This window comes from Aythya marila, assembly GCF_965140915.1.
Source record: "Aythya marila genome assembly, chromosome: 10".
Taxonomy (NCBI): Eukaryota; Metazoa; Chordata; class Aves; order Anseriformes; family Anatidae; genus Aythya; species Aythya marila.
This window is the reverse complement of record NC_139051.1, coordinates 9,507,508-9,530,845: the sequence shown is the minus strand read 5'-3', so window position 1 is coordinate 9,530,845 and position 23,338 is coordinate 9,507,508. Positions and strand designations below refer to the sequence as shown.

The 23,338-nt window shown below is 68.7% G+C and overlaps 5 protein-coding genes across 8 annotated transcripts; 3 read left to right on the top strand and 2 right to left on the bottom strand.

Annotated features, from left to right (window-relative positions):
* Positions 1–92: 92 nt before the first annotated feature.
* Positions 93–11,077, top strand: BRPF1 (bromodomain and PHD finger containing 1). 3 transcript variants are annotated; one of them, XM_082768239.1, is made up of 13 exons: positions 93–859; positions 1,799–2,758; positions 4,144–4,300; positions 5,381–5,512; positions 5,816–5,944; positions 6,912–7,224; positions 7,729–8,043; positions 9,076–9,363; positions 9,451–9,598; positions 9,872–10,008; positions 10,102–10,220; positions 10,376–10,530; positions 10,661–11,077. In XM_082768239.1, exons 1-13 carry the CDS (start codon positions 201–203, stop codon positions 10,863–10,865), a joined length of 3,717 nt encoding a protein of 1,238 aa, XP_082624365.1. In that variant the 5' UTR covers positions 93–200; the 3' UTR covers positions 10,866–11,077. The 3 variants fall into 3 exon arrangements, with proteins under 3 accessions (XP_082624365.1, XP_082624364.1, XP_082624366.1); XM_082768240.1 differs by having other exon boundaries at positions 94–859; positions 10,682–11,077; XM_082768238.1 differs by having other exon boundaries at positions 9,872–10,220; positions 10,682–11,077.
* Positions 11,078–11,353: 276 nt separating this feature from the next.
* Positions 11,354–13,585, top strand: OGG1 (8-oxoguanine DNA glycosylase). Its single transcript, XM_082768272.1, has 8 exons — positions 11,354–11,393; positions 12,024–12,165; positions 12,238–12,470; positions 12,543–12,722; positions 12,802–12,980; positions 13,049–13,190; positions 13,308–13,357; positions 13,448–13,585. Exons 1-8 carry the CDS (start codon positions 11,378–11,380, stop codon positions 13,565–13,567), a joined length of 1,062 nt encoding a protein of 353 aa, XP_082624398.1. The 5' UTR covers positions 11,354–11,377; the 3' UTR covers positions 13,568–13,585.
* Positions 13,586–13,725: 140 nt separating this feature from the next.
* Positions 13,726–17,525, bottom strand: CAMK1 (calcium/calmodulin dependent protein kinase I). 2 transcript variants are annotated; one of them, XM_082768270.1, is made up of 12 exons: positions 17,483–17,525; positions 17,015–17,112; positions 16,097–16,228; positions 15,794–15,868; positions 15,564–15,702; positions 15,344–15,470; positions 15,173–15,248; positions 14,973–15,085; positions 14,807–14,885; positions 14,614–14,701; positions 14,391–14,523; positions 13,726–14,275 (listed from the first exon to the last, which is right to left on the bottom strand). In XM_082768270.1, exons 2-12 carry the CDS (start codon positions 17,098–17,100, stop codon positions 14,217–14,219), a joined length of 1,107 nt encoding a protein of 368 aa, XP_082624396.1. In that variant the 5' UTR covers positions 17,101–17,112; positions 17,483–17,525; the 3' UTR covers positions 13,726–14,216. The 2 variants fall into 2 exon arrangements, with proteins under 2 accessions (XP_082624396.1, XP_082624397.1); XM_082768271.1 differs by having other exon boundaries at positions 13,726–14,272.
* Positions 17,526–17,847: 322 nt separating this feature from the next.
* TADA3 (transcriptional adaptor 3) lies at positions 17,848–20,632 on the bottom strand. Its single transcript, XM_082768266.1, has 8 exons — positions 20,247–20,632; positions 19,905–20,155; positions 19,697–19,802; positions 19,363–19,504; positions 19,131–19,234; positions 18,936–19,045; positions 18,626–18,811; positions 17,848–18,544 (listed from the first exon to the last, which is right to left on the bottom strand). Exons 1-8 carry the CDS (start codon positions 20,451–20,453, stop codon positions 18,352–18,354), a joined length of 1,299 nt encoding a protein of 432 aa, XP_082624392.1. The 5' UTR covers positions 20,454–20,632; the 3' UTR covers positions 17,848–18,351.
* An 817-nt stretch (positions 20,633–21,449) lies between these two features.
* ARPC4 (actin related protein 2/3 complex subunit 4) lies at positions 21,450–23,086 on the top strand. Its single transcript, XM_082768277.1, has 6 exons — positions 21,450–21,608; positions 21,910–22,028; positions 22,122–22,233; positions 22,317–22,412; positions 22,526–22,696; positions 22,833–23,086. Exons 1-6 carry the CDS (start codon positions 21,606–21,608, stop codon positions 22,836–22,838), a joined length of 507 nt encoding a protein of 168 aa, XP_082624403.1. The 5' UTR covers positions 21,450–21,605; the 3' UTR covers positions 22,839–23,086.
* The last annotated feature ends 252 nt before the right edge of the window (positions 23,087–23,338 follow it).

Below are 23,338 nucleotides of genomic sequence, written 5' to 3'. Positions count from 1 at the left end.
TCCCCTCCTCCCCGCGGCCGTGCCGAAAGTGCCTCCCCCGTCCCTCCGCCCGCTTTACCCAGCGGCCGCCCCGCGCCTGGCGCCGCCGCCGCCTCCATTGTTGCGGCCCGGCCGGCGGCAGCCGCTGGGGGCGGGCGGGGGGTGCCCGGGGCCGGGGGGGGGGGGGTGGCGGTGGCGGTGACGGTGACGGTGTGTCCGCCATGGGCGTGGACTTCGACGTGAAGACGTTCTGCCACAACCTGCGGGCCACCAAGCCGCCCTACGAGTGCCCGGTGGGCTCGTGCCGCAAGATCTACAAGAGCTACAGCGGCATCGAGTACCACCTCTACCACTATGACCACGACCACCCGCCGCCGCCGCCGCCTCACGCCCCGCCGCGCAAGCACAAGAAGAAAGGGCGGCAGGCCCGGGCCGCCAACAAGCGCTCCCCCAGCCCCTCCGAGCCCTCGCAGTCCCCCGGCCGCGAGGTGCTGACCTACGCCCAGGCCCAGCGCATGGTGGAGGTGGACCTGCACGGCCGCGTGCACCGCATCAGCATCTTCGACAACCTGGACGTGGTGTCCGAGGATGAGGAGGGCCCCGAGGAGGCGCCCGATAACGGGAGCAACAAGGAGAACGCCGAGGGGCAGCCCGCCGCCGCCGCCGCCGCCTCCGCCGCCTCTGCCGCCGCCGCCGCCACGGCGCCCAAGGCGGGCAAGCACAAGAACAAGGAGAAGCGCAAGGACGCCAACCACCACCACCACCACCACCACCACCACAACGCCTCGGCCGGAGCCGCCCCCAAGCTGCCCGAGGTGGTGTACCGAGAGCTGGAGCAGGACACCCCCGACGCCCCGCCGAGACCCACCTCCTACTACAGGTACGGGCAAGGAGACGGGCTCTGGGCTCCGGGCTCACAGGGAGGTTGTGCGGCTCCTGGGGGTGGTTGGGAGGAGGTTGGTGTCCACACGCACCGTGGGAGCTGGCCGTGGCTCTGCACTCACAGCTTGCTGCTTCTGGAGGGCCTGGTGCCTGCAGGGCTCTTGGTCACTCCATAGCCACTCGCCAGCAGCCTGCTGGTGCCGTGCGTTCCTTGCTGTGCGACCCTACGAAGGAAAGCATCCTTCTGCCTTCTTTGGGCACCCCCCAGCACCAAGGTTTGGCTGTAGGATGTGTCTGCAGGCTGAACGTAACCTCGTTGCCCAATGGGTTGCGGTAGCACCATGCCCCGTGCAGGTTGGGTAAGCTCAGTGACCCAAAACAAGCAGGGAGCAAACTGAGCCCCAAAGTAACACCCCCACGGCCGCCTCTGCGCTCCCAGCCACCGCGCTGCCCGAGAACCTGGCGTCACAGAACAGTAACTGTGTGTGAAAAGGGAGCGAGCTCCCCACAGCGTGGTTGCTGTGATGCTGTGTGCCGGCTGCTGGAGCAAAACGGGGGCTCCCAGCTTGTTTCCCTACAAATCCTCCCCTTGCCCACGGCTGGCAGCGGGCGGGTGGCTGGATTTAGGGAAACCCTGTGCCTTCTGGTCCCGTTTGCCAGCAGGGCCGGTGCTGTTGTGCCTTGGGAACGAGGTCGCTGTCCCCAGAGCACCTGGTACCTGCTTGGAGGCTCCTTGCACTGATGAGTCTCCAAGGCCCGCGGCTCGTTATCCTGTCTGAACACCCAGCTGCCCTGTGCCAAGGGCGCTGTGGTTGCCACACTGCTCGGGGCACGGTGCCACCCCCTGCTCCTGCACACCCCTCTGGTGTTTTTCCTGGAACGTGTAAATGTTCCCTCACTGGCCGTGCCCTCACCCTCTGGTGCTGTCCCCCTCCAGGTACATCGAGAAGTCGGCGGAGGAGCTGGACGAGGAGGTGGAGTACGACATGGACGAGGAGGACTACATCTGGCTGGACATCATGAACGAGCGGCGGAAGACGGAAGGCGTCAGCCCCATCCCCCAGGAGATCTTCGAGTACCTGATGGACAGGCTGGAGAAGGAGTCCTACTTCGAGAGCCACAACAAGGGCGACCCCAACGCCCTGGTGGACGAGGACGCCGTGTGCTGCATCTGCAACGACGGCGAGTGCCAGAACAGCAACGTCATCCTCTTCTGCGACATGTGCAACCTGGCCGTGCACCAGGAGTGCTACGGGGTGCCCTACATCCCCGAGGGACAGTGGCTCTGCAGGAGGTGCCTGCAGTCGCCCTCGCGGGCCGTGGACTGCGCCCTGTGCCCCAACAAGGGCGGCGCCTTCAAGCAGACGGACGACGGGCGCTGGGCCCACGTGGTGTGCGCCCTCTGGATCCCCGAGGTGTGCTTCGCCAACACGGTCTTCCTGGAGCCCATCGACAGCATCGAGCACATCCCGCCCGCCCGCTGGAAGCTCACCTGCTACATCTGCAAGCAGCGCGGCTCCGGGGCTTGCATCCAGTGTCACAAGGCCAACTGCTACACCGCGTTCCACGTCACCTGCGCCCAGCAGGCCGGGCTCTACATGAAGATGGAGCCCGTCCGCGAGACGGGAGCCAACGGCACCTCCTTCAGCGTGCGCAAAACCGCCTACTGCGACATCCACACGCCCCCGGGCTCCGTCCGCAGGCTCCCCGCCCTGTCCCACAGCGAAGGGGAGGAGGAGGACGAGGAGGAGGAGGAGGAGGGCAAGGGCTGGAGCTCCGAGAAGGTGAAAAAGGCCAAGGCCAAGTCCAGGATCAAAATGAAGAAGGCGCGCAAGATCCTGGCGGAGAAGCGAGCGGCGGCGCCCGTGGTTTCTGTCCCCTGCATCCCCCCCCACAGGTACCTCCCGCTGCCCTCCCCGAGCTGCGGGGCAGCTTCTCCCTCTCCCGGCGTCTCCATCCTGCTCAGCACACGGGCGCTGCCGTTTTCACACCGGGCTTTTCACCTCCTTCCCCGGGGCTGCTCGTGGTTTCCTCTGGTGGCCTTGTGGAGAGGCGCTGAGGTGCGCAGCCCCGTGGAGGAGGGCAGGAAATAGACACTGCCGGTTTAACGTCAGCACCTGAGCGCAGCCGTCGGGGTGCGGGGCCGCCCCCCAGCAGGAGCTCAGCACCCTCCAGGCCTTCGGGGGGCTCCCGTGGGGCAGGAGGGCAGGGGGCGGGCGCCGCGGCTTCGCTCGGTGGGAGGAGTTCTGGCAACGTGCACGGGCAGGTCGCTGCTGCAGGGCTGATGGCTTCGTGCCACTGCCTGCTCGTGTGCTAACCGTGTGGTAGCCTCGCTGGCCCGGGGTTTGCTCTCCAAGCAGCGCCTCTCCTCCCCTGTGTGGCTGCGCTGGCAGGCTGGCTGGAGGCTCTGCCTGCTGCTGGCGCGCTCACAGCGAGCCCACACTGAGATGCAAGCTGTTAGCCTCACTCCAGGCCTTCCTGTTGGGATTAATTCATCTTCGAGGGCCGCCTCCAGAATGCCAAACGCCTTCCTGCAGGAGCCGAGCGTGGCCAGCGATGGCAAACGGGGCTGCTCTCGGCTGGGGCTGATGCAGGTGGGGTCACCCCACGCTGGCCCTGCGGGACGTGGAGGCACGGGGCCCTTTCCTCCGCCCCCAGCCACAGGGATCTTGCCAGCCCTGGTGGAAGGGGCTGTCCCAGTCCCTTCAGGCTCCCTGCCATTGTAGAGCAGGAAAACCCCTTTTGTTTGGTGTCTGGGCTGGTTGGGGTAGCCCTTCATTATCTCCAACAGCAAGCTCTGTTCTCCTAGAGCCTGCCCTCCCCTCCTCGGGCCTGTTCACACCACAGGCTCCTGGGGGCTCCGCCGCTTGTCTGGTGCCGGCTGAATGGGGCCTTTGTCATCTTGGGTGGCCTCTCGGTGCCAGCATAATGAGCCGGGTGAATCGGGGCCGTGCGGGGGCCGCGGGGAGCTGCCGAAGGCCCAGCTGCTGACGGCCCCGTCTCACGGCCCAGCCTGGCGCAGCCGGCCCCGTGCTCACGCCCGAGAGGTGGCGGGGGGAGGAAGGAAAAGCGTGTGCAGGAGAGGGGGGGGCTGAGTGCCTTCTGCTGGCCTCCTCGGGGGTGCTGCTGCCCCGCACGCCGTGGGCACGCAGGGATTCCTGCCCTGTACGAGGGTCCGAGGAGCTCACGGGTGGCCTCGCCGCTGCCTTTCCCCGGCGGAGGCTTCTGCAGCAGCCAGCTTTGCCCCGCTGACGGGCTCTGTGGTTTGTGTCCCTTCCTCAGGCTCAGCAAGATTACCAACCGTCTAACCATCCAGAGGAAGAGCCAGTTCATGCAGCGGCTGCACAGCTACTGGACGCTGAAGAGGCAGTCCCGCAACGGCGTCCCCCTGCTGCGCCGCCTCCAGACGCACCTGCAGTCGCAGAGGAACTGCGATCAGGTGAGGGCTGCCTTTTGGGGTGCTCAGGGGCATCCCGGGCTTCCACGTGTGCTTCCTGCGCCTTCGGAGCTGCGGGCTCAAAGCCTCTGCTGCATGCGGTGCCCGCGGGCTCGGGACAAGGGGTAGAAGCCAGGGCTCCACCTCCCGGCTGAGGAAGGGGCAGCCCCCACTGCCTGCTCTCGCTGCTTCCCCTCCGCTCTCGGCGCTCAGAGATTTGCCAGGCGGAGACGCCTTTGGCAGGCTGCCACGGGGAAGGGAGGGAAGCCTGCCCCGCTGCGCGCAGGGAGCTCGCTCCTCCCGCCCGCCCGCGGCCGGCAGCTGGGACAAACGTGGCAGAAGCGGCTCCGACCCGAGGCCGCCGTGGCGGGGGGCATCGAGAGGGAAGGCCGCTGAGCTCCAGGCGTGGTCTGGACAAAACCAAACCTCACTGTGCCTGAAACCGCTGCGGGAACGCTCCCTGTGGGTGCTGCTTCCAGCGTGCTGCCTGCCTCAGCCATTAGTCAGTGCTTCGCAGATGTGAAGCCTCTCGTGCCAGAGGACCATTTTTCTTCTGGCTCCCCCATCTGAGTCTTTCCGAGCCCTTTGAAGGCCGTGATCAGGCGGAGGTTTCTCCTGCCTTTGCCCCCTCTTTTTTTTTTTTTTATTTGCTGGAGAAGGGCTGAAACAGTTTCTGCTCATCCTTGGCTACAGCAGCAGAACAAAAGTCAGCATTTTGTGGTGCCCCAGAAGCGAAGGTAACCAGAGCTGCGCTCCCGTTTTGCCCTGGTGCCCTTTGCTGGAGCTGTGAGCAGCTGCCCAGCCCCTGGCGGAGTAGGTCTGTGGTCCTGGGCGGCTGCCTGCACTCGGGTACGTTAGGCAGAGCATTTTTAGAGGTTTGTGTGCCCGCTTTCCGGCATCCTAACAGCCCTTAGATGGTGAGCAGGGAGCAGGTAGTGAGCTGTGGCCAGCAGCTGGACCGTTTCACACCACCAGAGAAGCAGGAGCCTTACTGGGACAGCCGGGTGTGCCGGCTCCCTGCGCTGGGGAAATGGAGATGGGAGCACCTCTGCTATGGGCTCACGGTCTCCAATGTTCCCGCAGAGAGACACAGAGGATAAGAACTGGGCCCTGAAGGAGCAGCTGAAGTCCTGGCAGCGCCTCCGCCACGACCTGGAGCGCGCGCGCTTGCTGGTGGAGCTGATTCGCAAGCGGGAGAAGCTCAAGAGAGAGACGGTAACGGTCACCCGCCCTCCTCGGGGTGCTTTTTGGGGTGGGCACGAGCACAGGCTCCCCGGGGTGCAGGTCGGGTGCCCTCTGCCAGCTGTGGGGTCCCCTCAGGTGCGCTGTGCCCTGCCCTGGCAGCTCTGCACGACGGTGGCCGCTGCGCAAGGCTGGCGTGAGGGGACCGGGGCCAGAGGGGAGGTGCAGGTGGTGCCCCTGCGGGGTCCCCTCGAGGAGGGCGGCCTCCTGCAGCAGCGGGGAGAGGTGGCACCGTCCCTGAGGGGCGCTCAGCGGTGCTCCGTCGCGCTGTTTCAGATCAAAGTGCAGCAGGTGGCGCTGGAAATGCAGCTCACGCCCTTCCTCATCCTCCTCCGCAAGACGCTCGAGCAGCTGCAGGAGAAAGACACGGGCAACATCTTCAGCGAGCCGGTCCCTCTGTCTGAGGTAACAGAAATCTACGAAGTAAGAACCCCCTCCCCCAGATTTCTACTTCACTCAAACTTGTCCCTCGCTCGTGCCACGGGCTGCCCACGGGGGGCTGTGCTCCGGAAGCGCCCCTGGGCAGCCTGCTGCTGGCCCGCCCGGCCTGGCACCGCTCCCCAGAGGGGGGACGTGTGTGGCACTGCCCCCCTGGGTCAGCAAAAAGCCTGGCAGCTGGGCTGGGAGCTGCTGCTGGCCAGGAGCACAGCGCTCAGCTCCTCCTGCTCGTGTTGTTGGTGACTCCCCGGTGTCAGCAACACGTCAGGGGCTCGTGGCAGGGAAAGGCAGTGCCAGAGTTCTGGCCCCGGGCAGGCGGCGTGCTCCTACCTGTCCTGTGAAAGCCTTTGCTGGGGGACAGCGAGCACGGCACAGGAATGGGTTTGACCCCCGTATTATCTCCGCTGGGGGCAAGGGGAGTGATTGCTGAGCCTGTCATCGACATGTCCCCGCCTGGGGAGGTGGGAGGGGGGTGTTGGTGCTGTGCAGGTGGGCACGGGGGTGTCCGTGCTGTGTGTTGCCACCCGCAGCCATCACTGCCACCTGGGCCGTTCTGCTCCACATATCCACACCCACCCTCACCCCCAGGGGCTGCACTTGGGGTTCCTCCTCCCCATCCCCATGGGAACGCCTCGTGGCGTTCTGCATTCCCACAGCCCGCTGCCTGGAGAGGAGGGGATGCTGCCCCGGGCACTGGAACCTTAAAAACGCTGCCATGTGCCTGTCTGCCCCACGGGGCTGAGCGCAGCACCCGGACTGCGTGGCCTGGAGGTCTTACTGCCCGTCCAGCTGTGCAGGCAGGGGGCGTTTCCAGAGGTGTGTTGGGGCAGGGCAGCAGAGCGCGATAGCTGATGGCTCTAACCACTGTTTTCTTGGAGCAGGAGTTGCTGGCAGGGGGCGGCGGGCTCTAACCCCGGGCCGTTCTCTCCTGCAGGTCCCGGACTACCTGGACCACATCAAGAAGCCGATGGATTTTCAGACAATGAAACAAAACCTGGAGGCCTATCGCTACCTGAACTTCGACGACTTCGAGGAGGATTTCAACCTGATTATCAACAACTGTTTGAAATACAACGCCAAAGACACGATCTTCTACCGGGCAGCCGTCCGGCTGCGGGAGCAGGGGGGCGCGGTCCTGCGGCAGGCTCGCCGGCAGGCGGAGAAGATGGGCATTGACTTTGAGACAGGCATGCACTTCCCTCACTGCGTGGCTGTGGAGGAGCCTCAGGTGCAGGATGTCGACGACGGTGGGTACTCGGCCCCCGTCCTGGGGTACAGGGGCTGCTCGGAGCTCAGCCCGCAGCACTCGGGCACCTGGGGCTGTTCTTGCTGCCTCTCCCAGGCCTGCCCCTCGGTTCCTCTTCCTGCTCTTGGTTGGAATCAGCCCCCCAGTGAGCTGCTGAGGCTTCAGGCAGTCAAACTTCCCTACTCTCTAATGTTTCGTGGTCACTTTGGCTCTGCTGTTTGTGCTGCACCCTGTTACAATCCCCTTGTTTTTCTGCTGTGCCCTTGCCCTGGCTGATGAGAACCCTGGTATTCCCCGTGCTGCTGATCAGCCCGCCTTCCCCAAGGGGTTTGCTTCCAGCAGGGCTCCTTCTCTGGGTCTCTGAGGGTAACCTGCTGTGCTCACAGGTCTTTGGTACTGTGTGTGCTGTTTCCCTCCTGAGGGGGAGCCCCGTGCCCTTCCACGCAAAGGGTCCCCAAAGAGTTCCTGATGTCTTTCACCCACCTGCCCCTCTTTGTGCCCCCAGACGACGTGCGGCTGCTGCTCTCGGAGAACCAGAAGCACCTGCCCCTGGAGGAGCAGCTGAAGATCTTGCTGGAGCGGCTGGACGAGGTCAACGCGGGCAAGCAGAGCATAGGACGGTCCCGCCGGGCCAAGATGATCAAGAAGGAGATCACGGTCCTGCGGAGAAAGCTCGCTCACCCCCGCGACCTGGGCCGAGACGGGCTGGAGCGGCACAGCTCCTCCGCCAGGGGAGTGCTGCAGTCGCACAACCCCTGCGAGAAGGACCTGCAGACAGACAGCGCTGCCGAGGAGAGCAGCAGCCAGGAGACCGGCAAAGGTACCGCCCCCTCCAAAATGCTGCTGGGTTTCCTGGGGAATCGCGGGGAAACTCCTCTGGGCAGGCTGTCTGGTGGAGCAGCCACCTTCCAGGTGTCTCCCAGGACAGGAGGGCTGTGCGGGCAGCTCCATGCACACGCCTTGCCTGTAGCTCCTCCTCAGAAGCAGGGCAAGTCTCGTCTCAGGAGGATTCCCTTTTATCCCACCCCACGGGGGAGTCCCGTGGGGGTGGTGGCCCCAAATCCCTGCAGAGCACAGCATCTGCACATCCCCGGGCTCCCCGCTGGTAGCTCCCCAGTGGGGGATCCGAGGATGGTGGAGCCCTGCTGGGTGTTTTGTCACCAGCTCTGCCCGCAGCAAGGAGGGGAAGGCAAAGGCAGCCACCTCCTGTGCTGGGAGCAGCCGCAGGGCTGTGCGTGGTGCTCAGCGCTCATCTGGTGGCCTTCTCCTGTGTGTGGCTGAGGGACTGGCTGTCACTGAGCCTCGTGGCACAGGATGCCCTGCTGTGAGGTGTGAGATGGGTTCTTCCTGAGGCCACATCTTCCTCACCACCCGCTGACGGCCGAGCCCCAAACACCCTGCCAGGAGCTGAGTGCCTGCGCCCTGCTCCCGGGAGCTGGCTGGTGCTGGCAGGCGCTGAGCTGCCCTCCTGGGAGAGCACAGCGAAGGCAGTGCCCCGCAGGTCCCCAGGTAGAGCTGGGAGGTGTCACCGGGCGTTTGTCACCTTGGCATCCCGCTCCCCAAGGCACTGGGGAAAGCAGCTGCTTGTGCAAGCAGCGTCCAGAGGCTGCAGCGGAGCCTCACTGCCCATGGAAAATGAGGGCGTCTGTGCCCGGTGCTCTCTGGTGGCCCCACTTGGGTTTTACTCCCAGCAGAGTGGTTTGGCCCTCAGGGCAGGCACGGTGAAGCTCAGGATGGGAGATCCTGTGGGACAGTTCCTGAGCCACGAATCTTGTCCTTTCTGCCACCACCACGTGTCCCCATCAGGTCCCGCGGGCTGTGGCTGATCGGTGCCTTCTCCTCCCCCCTGCAGGTCTGGGCCCCAATTCTTCTTCCACCCCGGCGCACGAAGTGGGCAGGAGGACCTCAGTGCTCTTTTCCAAGAAGAACCCGAAAACAGCAGGACCCCCCAAACGCCCGGGACGTCCCCCGAAGAACCGAGACAGCCAGATGGCTCCCGGCCACGGCAACAGCCCCATCGGCCCCCCGCAGCTCCCCATGATGGGCTCCTCCCAGCGGCAGAGGAAGCGAGGGCGAAGCCCCCGGCCCAGCTCCAGCTCCGACAGCGACAGCGACAAGTCCACGGAGGACGCTCCCATGGGTGAGCACGGCACCCACGGCCCCACGGGGAGGCTGCCCCAGGGCCCTGCGCCCTCGTAACGCCCTCCTGGGCCGTTCTTTTCCCCAGACCTGCCCGCCAACGGCTTCAGCAGCGGGAACCAGCCGGTGAAGAAGAGCTTCCTGGTGTACCGCAACGACTGCAACCTCCCTCGGAGCAGCTCCGACTCCGAGTCCAGCAGCAGCAGCAGCAGCAGCGCTGCCTCGGACCGCACCAGGTACCTCACCCCGGTGTCCCTGGGTGCCAGGGGGCGGCTGAGCCGTGGGGCAAGGCGTGGGAGCCCACCTGCCCCTTTCCCTGGGGACAGCGCCCATAATTGCGGCCTCTGCTCCCAGGTGAAGGGGGCTGGGGGCCCAGCCTGGGTGGGAGCAGCGCCGGGCTGCCTGCTGTAGCTCTGCCGAGCTCCCGGGGCTGGCTGGTGGAGCTCTGAGCCACCCGTGTGGCCCTCTGGAAGCGTGACCGCCGCTAACAGCTCCGCTCCCTCTCTCAGCACAACGCCCTCCAAGCAGGGCCGGGGGAAGCCCTCCTTCTCCCGCGTCAACTTCCCCGAGGACAGCAGCGAGGACACGTCGGGGACAGAGAACGAATCCTACTCGGTGGGCGCCGGGCGAGGCGTGGGGCACAGCAGTAAGTACCGGCACCTCCCAGCGCCCTACCAGGTGCCCGGCATCGCACGGAGGGGCGCAGCTGAGGCCCCTCTCCCCCTTTCTCTTGGCGCAGTGGTGCGGAAGGGCATCGGCCGCGGCGCGGGGTGGCTCTCCGAGGACGAGGACTCCTCCCTGGACGCCCTGGATCTGGTGTGGGCCAAGTGCCGGGGGTACCCGTCCTACCCGGCGCTGGTGAGTGGGGCTGCCCGCGCCTCCCCAAATCCTGTCCTGGTGCCGAGAGACGGGTCTGGGGGCGGGTGGGAGGTGGGATTACAGCTTCCCCGAGGCACGGGGCTGGTCCGGGTCGTGGCTCGCTGTCAGAGCTCCGTCCCCTGCCCCCCTGCCAGATCATCGACCCCAAGATGCCGCGGGAGGGCATGTTCCACCACGGCGTCCCCATCCCCGTGCCCCCCCTGGAGGTGCTGAAGCTGGGTGAGCAGATGACTCAGGAAGCGCGGGAGCACCTCTACCTCGTCCTCTTCTTCGACAACAAGCGCACTTGGTGAGGCCCGGGCGGGGACGCGGGGTTGAGGGGTGCGCCCCTATGGATTTAAGGGTGGGTTGGGGGGGGTGGGGGTGTGAAATAAACCAGCGGGGGGGCTGCACGCAGCCGCCTGTAACCCTCAAACGAGGCGTCCGCCGGCTCCCCGCAGGCAGTGGCTGCCCCGCACCAAGCTGGTGCCCCTGGGGGTCAACCAGGACCTGGACAAGGAGAAGATGCTGGAGGGCCGCAAGTCCAACATCCGCAAGTCGGTGCAGATCGCCTACCACCGCGCCATGCAGCACCGCAACAAGGTGCAGGGCGAGCAGAGCAGCGACTCCAGCGACAGCGACTGACCCCCCCCCCCCCCCGCCGCCCGCCCGCCGCACCGGGCCCGCCGCAGCTGGACTGCGCCGCACCGGGGAGGGGGGGGGGAGAAATTGGGGGGTGGTGGTGGTGGGGGTGGGGGGAGAACCAGGCCCGGGGCCGCCCCCCCTCCTCCTCCTCCTCCTCCTGCCCCCCCTTTTTTCCCCGTTGCCCCCCCCCCCGCCCCCCCCCCCCACTCCTCTCCCGGTGCCGGCGGGGCTGTAAATACTGTACAGCCCTGCCCCTTAAATTATTCCCCCGGGGGGGGGTAGGGGGCGGCCCCGGCGCCGGGAACGTGTTTGTAATTTATTATTTTGGAGGAAAGGAAACAAAAAAAAAAAAAAAAAAAAAAATCACAGATAAACGAAATGCTGGCGGGGCGGGGGAGGGGAGGGGGGGGGAGGTACCGGGAGGTTGTGGGGGGGGGCACCGGGACTCAGCCGCTTCCGGGGCTGGGCCAGAGGGAACGGAAACGGCGCCGAGGGGGGGGCGCTGTGCGCGCATGGGGGAGCTCCATGGTGCGGGGCGCTGGGGGGGAGCGGGGCTGGAGGGGGGGGAATTCGGGGAGGGAGGCGCTATGGGGTGGGGGGGCGCTGGGGGGGGTCTATGGGGGTGCTGGGGGGGTCTATGGGGGGGCAGGTCGGGGGGGGAGTGATGGGGAGATGGGGGGCTGGGAGGGGAGGAATTGGGGCTGGGGGGAGGATTGGGGAGGCTAGGGAGGAAGAAGTGGGGTTGGGGGGGCTAGGAGGGGAGGAATTGGGGCTGGGGGCAGAATGGGGGGTTGAGGGGGCTGGGGGAAAGTATAGGGGGCTGGGGAGGAATTGGGGGTTGGCGGGGAAGAATTGGGGTTGAGGGCTTGGAGGGGAGGAATTGGGGCTGGGGGAAAATGGGGGGGGCTATAGGGAGCTGGGGAGGGGTTGTGGGGCCAGGGTGGGAGGGGGAGTGCTGGGGGGATTAGGGAGGCTGGGGGGAGGAATTGGGGAGGGGGGAGGCTGGGGGAAAAAAGGGGATGGGGGAGGGGTCTGGGAGGGAAAAAAGGGGGTCTGGGGGCATTACACAACAGGGAGGGGGCACAGAGGGAGGGGGCCATGCTATAGGGTTCAGGTGGGTGTCGAGGCAGCGCCTGACCCCACTGCTTCCACGGGCAGAGGGGCGCCGCCGTCCCCCCCCCAGCACCCCCATGGCTCTGCGGGACGCCCCCTCCTCCTGCCCGGCCCTGTGGCGCTCGCTGCGCTGCCCGGCGGCCGAGCTGCGCCTGGACCTGGTGCTGTCCTCGGGGCAGACGTTCCGGTGAGCCCACGGGGGGCTACGGGGGGGCTACCGGGAGTCACGGATCCCATCCCGATGCCCGGTGCCTGGCAGGTGGCAGGAGAGCAGCCCCGGGGCCTGGACGGGGGTGCTGGGTGCCCGCGTCTGGACGCTGGTGCAGGAGCGGGACCGGCTGTGGTACACGGTGTACGGCGAGGAGCCGCCCGGCCCCCACACCGACGGCATCCTGCGGGACTACTTCCAGCTGGACGTGGGGCTGCCGGCCCTCTACCGCGCCTGGGGGGCGGCCGACCCCCACTTCCATAGGGTGGCCGGCGACTTCCCAGGTTGGGCAACCCTATAGGGTGGTGATGGTGACGGCACCCAGCGGGCTCCCCCTGACCCCGTCCGTCCCGTAGGGGTGCGGGTGCTGCGGCAGGACCCGGTGGAGTGCCTGCTGTCCTTCATCTGCTCCTCCAACAACCACGTCGCCCGCATCACCGCCATGATCGAGCGCCTCTGCCAGGCCTTTGGCCGCCGGCTGTGCCAGCTGGACGCGCGGCCCTTCCACGCCTTCCCCTCCCCAGCAGCACTAGCAGGTCCCCCCACCACTCCTTGACCACCCTCCTCCCGCCCAATTTGGGGTCCCGGTCCCACGGCCCCGCTGTCCCCTCGCAGGCGGCGACGCCGAGGCCAAGCTGCGGGCGCTGGGCTTCGGCTACCGGGCCAAGTACGTGAGCGGCAGCGCGCGGGCCATCGCCGAGGGGCTGGGGGCCGAGGGGCTGCGCCGGCTGCGCGCCGAGCCCTACGCCGAGGCCAGGAGGGTGCTGTGCGCCCTGCCGGGCGTGGGGACCAAGGTGGGTGCTGGAATAGGGATGGGGACATGGGGTGGTGGCGGTGGGAGTGACGGCGGCGCGCGTGGCAGGTGGCCGACTGCGTGTGCCTGATGGCGCTGGACAAGGCGGAGGCGGTGCCGGTGGACACCCACGTGTGGCGCATGGCGCGGCAGCACTACGGGGCCGCGCCGGGCGCACGCTCCCTGACGGCCCGCGTGCACCAGGAGATCGGTGAGGGGCCAAAAACGGCGCTCAGCACCCCGCAGCCCCGTCCCTGAGCCCCCCACCCAGGGCTCGGAGGGCACGGGTTGAGCCCCCTCCCCACGGCTGGCTCCGATCTCCCTGCAGGAGACTTCTTCCGCGGGCTGTGGGGACCCTACGCGGGCTGGGCGCAGGCAGTGAGTACCCCCCTGTGCTGCCCCACACCCCAAAACCCATCTGCCCCCCCCCCAGGCTGTGCCCACCCAGCGCCTTAACCCCCTCCCCAGGTCCTGTTCTGTGCCGCCCTCCACAAGGGGCAGGATGCGGCCGGCAGCGGGAAGCGGGCCAAGAGGGGCCGGGAGAGCTGCGGGGACAAAAAACCCTTAAGTAGGGCCACGAAGCCCTAAAAGGGGTTCACAAAGCCCTAAAGGGGGTTCGCAAAGCCCTAAGGGGGGGGCGCAGGGGCAGGGCCGTGGCTGTCCCCCCCCCCACTTGCCCGCTGTGCGCCCCGGGGAGCTGCTGGCGCCGAGGGAGCTGCTGGCCCCAGGGGGGCCGAGCCGAGCTGGGCGGCTCTCGCCTGTTTCCTTTATTACAAGCAATAAAATAGAAACATCCATTTGGAAAATGCGCCTGGAGCATGCTGGGGGGGGGCCGGAGCAGGGAGGGAGGGAGAGGGCCCGGCTGGAGCCCCCCCTCTCCTTCCCCCCCCAGCCTTGGGGGTGCTCCTGGGAGCTGCCCCCAGCCCCGTGCAGACCTCGGCTCCAAGCCTGCAGGGGGGCAGCCCCCTCCCCCAAAAAAAAGGGGTCCCTCCCGGGGCTGGCTGGCAGCAGGGCAGGGTGCCCCCCCCCCACACGGTTCTGCCCCAAAAAAGGAGCAGATGGGGGGGGGGAGAGGGGGGTTTTGGGGTCCGTGAGGCTGGGCACCCCCCCGCCTCAGCACCACAGCCTGTATCGGGGGCAGGACCCCCACGGACCCCCCCCAAAACGCCCTGCCCTGTCCAGCTGTGTCCCCCCCCCGGCCCCCCAGCGCCGAGCTGTGCGGGTGGGGGCCAGGCCCTCAGTGTGGGGGCAGCCGGGGGGGTCTGTTCGCCAGCGCCCGCTCGCAGTCCGACCCTGCTGGTAGGAGGGGGGGGACACGGGGTGAGAGCCTGGCGGCACCCCCAGACCCATATGGGTTTGGGACGAGGATTTGGGGGGGGGGGAAATAGGGAGGGGGGGCGTCAGGGCTCACCGTTGCTGGAGGCCCCCCCCAGGCGCTGGCCGTGGCAGGGGCTGCTCAGCGGGGGCTGCGCGGGGCCCTCCTGGCTGGTTCCCAGCTGCAGCTTCCTCATGTGCCTCACCACGGCCGTGGCGTTGAAGGCTTGCTGCCGAGAGCACGGTGTCCGTCACCACGTCCCAGCACCGCTGTGTGGCCCCCCCCCGGCCCCATAATCCCCCCCCCCGGCCCCGCTCACCTTCCACTTGCTCTTGGCGAAGTTCTTCTTGATCTGCTCGCTCACCGACTGGTGGATGTTCTTGTCCAGGGCCGTGTCCCCGGCGATCCTGGGGGTAAAAAGGGGATCAGGGGGGGCCCAAAGCTTCAAGGGGGGGGCGCAGCTCACCCTAGGGAGGGAGCTTTGTGAGGAGCCCCCCCCCCCAAATCCTTACCAGGGGTGCTGGAGGGCTTGCTCGCACGTGAAGCGCTTTTTGGGGTCTTTCTCCATCAAGTGCCTGATGAAGTCTTTGGCTGGGGGGGGGCGCAGAGCAGCCGTGAGAGCCCCCCCTTTGTGCAAACCGCCCCTCACCCGCTGTGCCCGGCCCCCCCCCGGCTCACCCGAGTCCGAGATGTCGTCCCAGTAGGGCGAGTCGAACTCGTACTCGGCCCGCAGGATCTGCTCGAAGAGCTTGGCGTCGTTCTCATCATAGAACGGGGGGTACCCGCACAGCCTGGGGGGGGGGGGACAACATAGGATGAAAGGGGGGGGGCTCGGCAACCCTGGGCAGCCCCAGAAGGACTTGGGGGGGGGGGCTCACAGGATGTAGGCGATGACCCCGATGGACCAGCAATCCACTGCCTTGCTGTAGGGCTTCTGCGCCAGCACCTCGGGGGCTGGGGGAGAGATGGGGTGGGTGGGGGGGGTCCTGAGGTGGGTGGGGGACCCCAGAACGGCACCGCGGGGAGCCCCGCAGCCCCAGGGGGCTCACCCACGTATCCGGGGGTCCCGCAGGCGGTGGACATGACGCTGCCGCAGCCCTCGATCTTGGAGAGCCCGAAGTCGCTGATCATGATCTTGGAGTCCTCCTCCAGGCTGTAGTACAGCAGGTTCTCGGGCTGCGGGGTGGGGGCGGCAGGGACGGGTGACACCAGGAGCCCCCCCACACCCCCCACACCCCGTTTTTCCCCCCTTTTCCCCCCCCCGCTCACCTTGAGGTCGCGGTGCACGATGCCCATGTCGTGCAGGTACCTGACGGCGTCCAGGATCTGCCGGATCAGGGCGCTGGCGTCGCGCTCGGTGTAGAAGCCCTTCTCCACGATGCGGTCGAAGAGCTCCCCCCCCGACACCCTGCGGGGCCGTGCGGCGCCGTCAGCCCTTCCCCTGGGGTGGGGGGCAGCCCCCCCGGACCCCCTCCCCAACACCCAGTCCCGGCACTCACAGCTGCATGATGAGGTAGAGGTGGCTGCTGCTCTCGTAGATGTCATCCAAGGCCACGATGTTGGGGTGCTTGATCCTGTTGGGGGGGCGATAAGGGGGGGATTAGTGGGGTCAGGATGTGCCCCCCCCGCAAAGGCAGCAGGCTGGCAGGGCAGGGAGCAGCCCATGCCCTGCAGGGCACCGCGTGCCGGGCTATTTCGGGCGTGCTGATAACGCCCCGATGGGATGGGTGCTGTGCCCGGGGGGGGCAGCACGAGGGGTGTGTGTGTGTGCCCCCCCCCAGCCCCCCCATTGCCTCCCCTACTTGTGCAGGACGGCGATCTCGTTCTCCAGGCCGGCCTCCTTCCCCTCCAGCGCCTTCTTGGCGATGCACTTGATGGCCACCAGCTTCTGGGTCGCCTTCTCCTCCGCCAGGACCACCTCGGAAAAGGCCCCCCTGGTGCGGGAGGGGACGGGTGAGCCCGGGGTGGGGGGGGAGGAAAGGACGGACGGACGGACGGGGGGGGGACACTGCCAGAGCTGCCGCGCTGCCATTGCCATGGTGACAGGCAGAAAGTCCAGCTATTTATAGGAGAAAGGCGAGCAGGAGCCGCCCGCTGGGACGGACGGGCCGTGGGACGCGGGCCCTGACGGTGCCGGGGTGCTCGGGGCACCCCATAACCCCCCCACCCCGCTGCTCGTCCCCTTCCCAGGGACAGGAGGGGACGGCGGCCCCGGGGACGTGGGGACAGCCCCACGGTGGGACCCCCACCCAGCCCGTACGCCCCCAGGGTGCCGTGGGGGGACCCAAAGGTGCCCAGGTGGGGCAGGTGGAGGGCAGGGCGCTGGCACTGCCGTGCCCTAATCCCTGCTGTAATTAACCCGGTAATCCACCCTAAGAGCCTTACGGCACCCAGGCAGCACCGGGTGCCACCGCGTGCCCCTCGGGGGACAGGGACCCGCCGGGGTGGCACCCTCGGATGGGGGGCACGGCGTGGCACGGCGTCATAGGGCAGACAGCACCACACCCCCCACATGTCCCCATGTCCCCTGCCTGTCCCCACACCCCCCTGCCCATCCCTTTGCCCCCAGCCCAGCCCCACAGGTGCCATCCCGCGGCGGTGGCACCCGCCTCGTGCCAATATTTGAGCTGGCGCCGCTCCAACCTCTCCCCCCACCCCCTTCCCCACCCAGGCCAGGCGTGGTGGTGGCAGTGCCAGCGCCGGTGCCACCTGCGACTCACGTGCCCAGGACCTCTCGGAAGTCGTAGATGCGGTGGATGTCCTCGGTCCGCTTCTTCCAGCCGGGCCCGTCCCGCCCCAGCGGCATGGTGGCCTGGGCCTGCGGGGGTGGCACCGGGTGGCACCGGGTGGGTGGCACGGGGTGACACGGTGACACCGCGGCTGCGACCCCACGGGCATGGTCCCTCGGTGCCAGCACCCCACGGGACGCGGCACCGGGCGGGACGGGTGGCAGGGCACGGGGACGCGGGGACTGCGGCCACCGGGGACGGTCCCCGTGCGCTCCCGGTCCCGCGTGGGGACCTCACCGGGGATGCCCGGGGCGCGGCTGCTGCTCCCCGCGTGGGCTCGGGGCGCTGCCCACGCAGATCCCGAGTGGGGCAGGGTGTGGGGGGGGTCCCCACGCGCGTCCCCGCCGCCCCCTCCCCTCCCTTCCCCGCCGCGCCCCCCCCCCAATTCCCCGCCCTTACCGACGGCCCCGGCCCCGCGCGCAGCGGAGCGGCGGCGGCGGCTGCTCCCGGCACGGCGCGCCGGGCGGCCCTGACGTCACGGGAGGGGCGGGGCCAGCCCGCAACCAGCCAATGGGAGGCCGCGGGTGGGGTGCCCACGCGTGACCGCGGGCCGGGGGGGGGCGGCTGCGGGGACACCCCACAGCAGGGACCCACCCCGGGGAGCCGGGGATGGGGACACCCCACGGGGGACGCACCCCACGGGGTTGGGGGGCACCCCACGCCCCCCCCTATTGTCTCCCCACCCACCCACGCGTGTCCCCAGCCCCCCCACGGAAGCACACCGCTCGTGCCGGGCTCCTTTTATTGCCTGCATGAACCCACAGGTACAGCCCGAGCCCGCCGCGCCCCCTCCCCAAAATCCACCCCCCTCCCCGGTGACACCACCACGCTGCTGCCCCCACGGCCCGTGGGCAGCTCCCACTCGTGTCCACGTGGAGCTGGGTGCTGCGGGAGGCAGCGTGGCCGTGGGAGCTGCCCCGGCTGTCCCTCAGAGGCCAGGCACCCCAAGAACCAGGGGAGCAGAAGCCACCAGGGGGCTGTGTCCCCCCCCCAGGGACGCTTTGTGGCCCCTGGGTGTCACCTCCGCGCCCCAGCTCCCGCCCCGGTGGCAGCAGCAGAGCAGGGCACGGAGCAGGACACGCCCCTCAGCAGCACCCCGAGGTGCTGGGTGGCACGGTGTGATCACACCCCCTCTGTCCCCAGCCCACGGGTGACACCGTGGGGACCGCGGGCACGCCGGGACCCCGCAGGGGACAGGGGACAGGGCCACCTCCTCGTCCCCGTGACAGTCAGCTGAAGGCGCTGGGGGTGCCGTGCTGAGCGCCCCGCTACCCGTCCAGCAGCTTGAGGATGCTCTCGCGCTCCTTCAGCGTCTTCCAGGCCTGGTCCTTCTCCTTCTTGGTGGGCGTGCGCTTCTTCTGCCGCGCCGCCATGATCTTGCGGAAGGCGTCCATCACCTCGTTGTCGGCCATGCGGACGCGCTGCCGCAGCTCCTGCCGGTGCAGCTCCTCCTTGGCCAGCCTGGGGACACCACGGGGGGGGTCAATCCCTGCCCGCTCTGTGCCCCCCAAACGCGCCCAGCCCGTCCCTGCCCGCGCTCACCGCAGCAGCTCGTGCTTCTTGGCGCGGTTGTGGGCGCTCAGCGCCTTCAGCTCCGCCTGCCTCTTGCGCAGCTCGGCCAGGACCTCGTCCTCCGAGTCCTCGGCGGGTCGGTCCTCAGACTCCAGCAGGCCCTGCGCCACCAGCTCCTCCTTGATCCGCCCCTCCAGGGACTTGGTGTGGGGCACGCTGCGAGGGGCGGGGGGCGGGCGCTGAGCGTGGGGACGACCCCCGTGCGCTGCTACCCCCGCGTCGCGTCCCATCGGGGCAGGGGAAGCGCCACGGATGGCTCCGAGCCGCCCCAAACGCTCACCTGAAGGGTTTGTTCTGGCTGCGGGGGGATGTGCCGGCACCGTCAGCTCCCGAGTCCTTGCCGGCGATCTCGGGGATGGGGGAGTCCTCCACGGGGGAGATGATGTTCTCCTGGAGAGCAGGGCGCAAGGAGGGGAGGGTCACAGCCGGCCCGGCCGCAGCCCCGCGGGGCCACCGCAGCCCCCAGCCCCCTCACCTCCACCAGGGCCTGCAGCAGGCGCTGCGTCAGGGGCCCGAAGGGACACCCGTCCTCGGGCTGCTCGTGCTGGGCCTCCGACTTCTTCAGCAGGGCATCGACGTCTGCCGGGGGAAAAAAAATAATCAGCAGCGAGGCGGAGGCAGCTCTGGCTCTGCAGAAGCTGGGTGCCAGCCCCCCAAATCTCTCCCCACAGCCCCCCGCCCGTTGTGCCAGGCGGGGACGAAGGCACCTTTGGTGTCCAGCTCGGTGAGCGGCCCCAGGACGCCTTTCTTCTTGTCGGCAGCGGCTGCAGCCCGGGCTCCGTCCTTCTGCTCCTCCAGCAGGTCCTCCTGGGCCCAGCGCTGCGAGTAGTGCTTCCCCAGGGGTGGGATCTGCGGGGACAGGCGGGGGGCACGCTCAGCACGGGGCTCACGGCCCCTCCGGAGCGGGGCTGAGGGGGTGGTGAGGATGAGGAGGGGCTCCTCGGGCGCCGTGCGAGGCCTGGCCAAGGAGATGATCGAGGAGAGGGGGCAGGAGAGTGGGTGAGGGATGAACAGAGTAAGGGGGGGGCTGGAGCTCCTCACCTTGTAATGCTCGGCCTCGTCCTCGGGCGGCTTCAGCAGCTCCTCCAGGACTCGGACTTCCTCGTTGGTGAGGTCGGCGCAGTACGGCTCCACCGACGCCCAGAACCTGCGAGGACGGAGGGGACGGGGGGGTGAGGGAACCTGCGGGGACACCGGGGGGCTTTCCCCACCGTGGGGTGAAGGCAGCGGGGATCCCGGTTTGGGGCACCTGTTTGGGGCATCGTTTTTGGGAATCCGGGGCACTTCGATGGGGTCGTCCTGGAACTCGTACTCCGGGATTTTGGGCTGCAGGTTCTTAGATTTGGGCCTCCCGGGGCCGGGCCCGGTGCCGTGCCCCCCTTTGCCCTCCAGCTTCTGCTTCTTGGGCTTCCCGTGCTTGACGGAGGGCCCCACATCGTGCTCCTTGCTCAGCTTCAGGAACCGCCGGTCGCCCTTCTTGTCCTGCCAGTCCGTTAGGATCTGGAAAACAGAGCGACCCCGTGTCGGGGAGTTGTGTAGGGACACAGGGAGGGGAACGGGGACCCCGGGACCGTCCCCCCCCCCCCCCCACCTGCGTCTCGGCCTCCAGCACGCGGAGGCGGCGGCTGGCGGAGGAGAGCAGCGTCTCCAGCTCCAGCTGCAGCGTGTCCAGCTCCTCGATGCCGATGCCGTCGTCCTCGGAGCGGGCCAGCACGGCCGTGTAGCGCGGGCACACCTTGCCGTGGTCCACGGACTTGAAGTCGTGGAACTGCAGCGGGCAGTCCTTCAGCTCGCTCATGGCGGCAGCACCGGGGAGGGCACCGGGGGGAGGCACCGGGGGGGAGCGGGGGGATCCCGGTAACACTTTGAGGGGTAGCGGGGGGTACCAGGGGGTGCTGGGGGAGCACTGAGGGGGAGCTGGGGGCACCGAGGGGTAACGGGAGGGCACCGGGAGGGTGCGGGGGGGGTCTGGGGTGCACCGGGAGGGAACCGGGGGTAGTGGGGGGGGTACCGGGAGGCACCGGGGGGGCACCGGGGGTTGTCAGAGGGGTACCGGGAGGCACCAGGGGGTAACGGGAGGAACCGGGGGGGAATGGGAAGGCACCGGGGGATAACGGGGGGGGCCTGAGGTGCACCGGGAGGGATGGACGGGTACCGGGGGGGCACCGGGAGGCACCGAGGGTTACCGGGAGGCACCGGGGGTTACCGGGGGTCGTCGGAGGGGTACCGGGAGGCACCGGGGGGACACCAGACGGCACCGGGGGGGGCACCGGGGGTCGTCGGGGGTGCACCGGGGGTTACCGGGAGGCACCGGGGGGGCACCGGGGAGTACCGGAGCGGTACCGGGGAGCACCGGGGGGGCACCGGAGGGTACCGGGGGGGGCACCGGGGAAGCGGCGAGCACCGGAGGGCACCGGAGGGCAGGGGCTGGGGGCGGGGGGGGGGCACCGGGGGGCTGCGGGGCGCCGCGGGGGCCGGGCCAGGCCTAGGCCGCTCGCCCCCTTCCGGCCCCCGTCGGCCGCGCCGCCGCCGCCCCGCCCCCCGCTCCCCATTGGCCAGGCCGCGCCCAGCGCCCGCCGCCCATTGGCTAAAGCCGCGCGCCGTCTGCCTGCCCTAATATGGAAGCGCTGGCGGGAGCGTACCAAGCGCGGCGGGGAGAGGGGGGGAACGGGGGCGGATGAGCCGCTCTCACGGGATGCTGCCGCTGCGTTCCTCGATATCCCCGCCGGGATCACTCTGAAAGGCGTTATAGATCCTCGGAGAGGCGCGGTGGGATCTTTTGGCCTGGATCCGAGCGCTGGGCGCGCAGAGGGATCCTCCCGCCTCCCCCCTCCCGCCGCAGTGGGAGGTGCCGCGCATCCCGGAAGAGGAGAGCGGCCACTTCCGCCTCCCGGGAGCGGAGCGGAACCGAGCGGAGCGGAGCGGAGCGGGACGGGACCGGGCTGACAACATGGTGCGGGCGGGGCCGGGACCGGGACCGGGATCGGGATCGGGATCGGGGGCTGGAACGGGCGGCGGGGCTGGGACCGGAGACCGGGGACCGGGATGCGGCGACGGGACCGGGAACCGGGGGTGGGCGGGGGAGGGGACCGGGACCGGGAGCGGGAGCTGGGCCTGGGCCTGGGTCTAGGCCTGGGTCTGGGCCTGAGGCCGGGGCCTGGGCCTGGACCCGGGGCCGATGCTGCCGGTGCTGACGCTGGTGCCGGTTCCGGTGCCGGTTCCGGTTCCGGTGCCGCCGTTGCCGTTCCCCGCAGACCGCCACGCTACGCCCGTACCTGAACGCGGTGCGCGCCACGCTGCAGGCCGCGCTGTGCCTGGAGAACTTCTCCTCGCAGGTGGTGGAGCGCCACAACAAGCCCGAGGTGGAGGTCAGGTACGGCCGCTCCCCACCCCGCACACCACCGGGCACCACCGGGCGTCACGGCGCTGCCCCCGCCCTTACGCTCGGCACCGTTTCCTTCCGCAGGAGCAGCAAGGAGCTCCTGCTGCAGCCCGTCATCATCAGCAGGAACGAGAAGGAGAAGGTGCTCATCGAGGGCTCCATCAACTCCGTGCGCGTCAGCATCGCCGTCAAGCAGGTGCGGGGGGTGGGGGGGGCGGCGGGCTGGCGGCTCACACCGGGATGGGGCCTCCTCGCCTCAGCGCCCTCTGCTCTTCGCAGGCTGACGAGATCGAGAAGATTTTGTGCCACAAGTTCATGCGCTTCATGATGATGAGGGCCGAGAATTTCTTCATCCTGCGCAGGAAGCCCGTGGAGGTGATGTTGGGGGGGGGAAAAGGGGGCTTTCAGCTCCCCCTCGGGGGTCTCCAGCGCAGGGCTGGGCCGTGGGGGTGCCCGCCGGGTGCTCACCCCGCTCTTTTCGTCCCCAGGGCTACGACATCAGCTTCCTGATCACCAACTTCCACACGGAGCAGATGTACAAGCACAAGCTGGTGGACTTCGTCATCCACTTCATGGAGGAGATCGACAAGGAGATCAGCGAGATGAAGCTCTCCGTCAACGCCAGGGCCCGCATCGTGGCGGAGGAGTTCCTCAAAAACGTGAGGCTCTCACGCGGGGCCCTCACTGCCGGGATCCGGGCTGGGGGAGGGGGGTGGCAGCGTTTTGGGGCGATTTCTCCCCTTTTTGAGGAGCGGGGGGGCAGCTGACGGACGCATCCCTCCTCTCCCCTCGCAGTTCTAGGCGGTGCTGATGTCTCCGTGGCTTCCCGGCACCTGTGCAGAGCCCCGGGGCCGCCCGTTCCGATGGAGGAGAGCCGAGCCCCGCGGCCCCGACCCGAGGGGGGGGCACCGGCTGCGCCCCCCCTGCTCCTCGCTGGCCGGGGCGGTGCCGTGGCCGGGGGCCCCCCTGGGCTTGTGCGTGCGTGGGGCTGGGCGGCCCCGCTCCCCCCGTCCTGTCGCGTTGTGTTTTTTAAAGGATCACTTGCTGTACTCACAGCTGCTGCGGTCATTTTTGGGGGCGTGGGGGGGGGATTAAAAGGAAGGGGGGGGCACGGGGAGGGGCTATGGAAGAAGGGGGAGGGCCTATGGAAGGGGGAGGGGCTGAGGGGTGGCACCATGGCAATGGTAAACAACGGGGGCGACCCCGGCGGTGCGGGCAGGACCGGGGTGGGTGCTGGGGGGGGGGCAGGAAGGGGGGCACCGAGGGGTTTTGGGGGTCAGGGGGTGCTTGGGGAGGGTTTG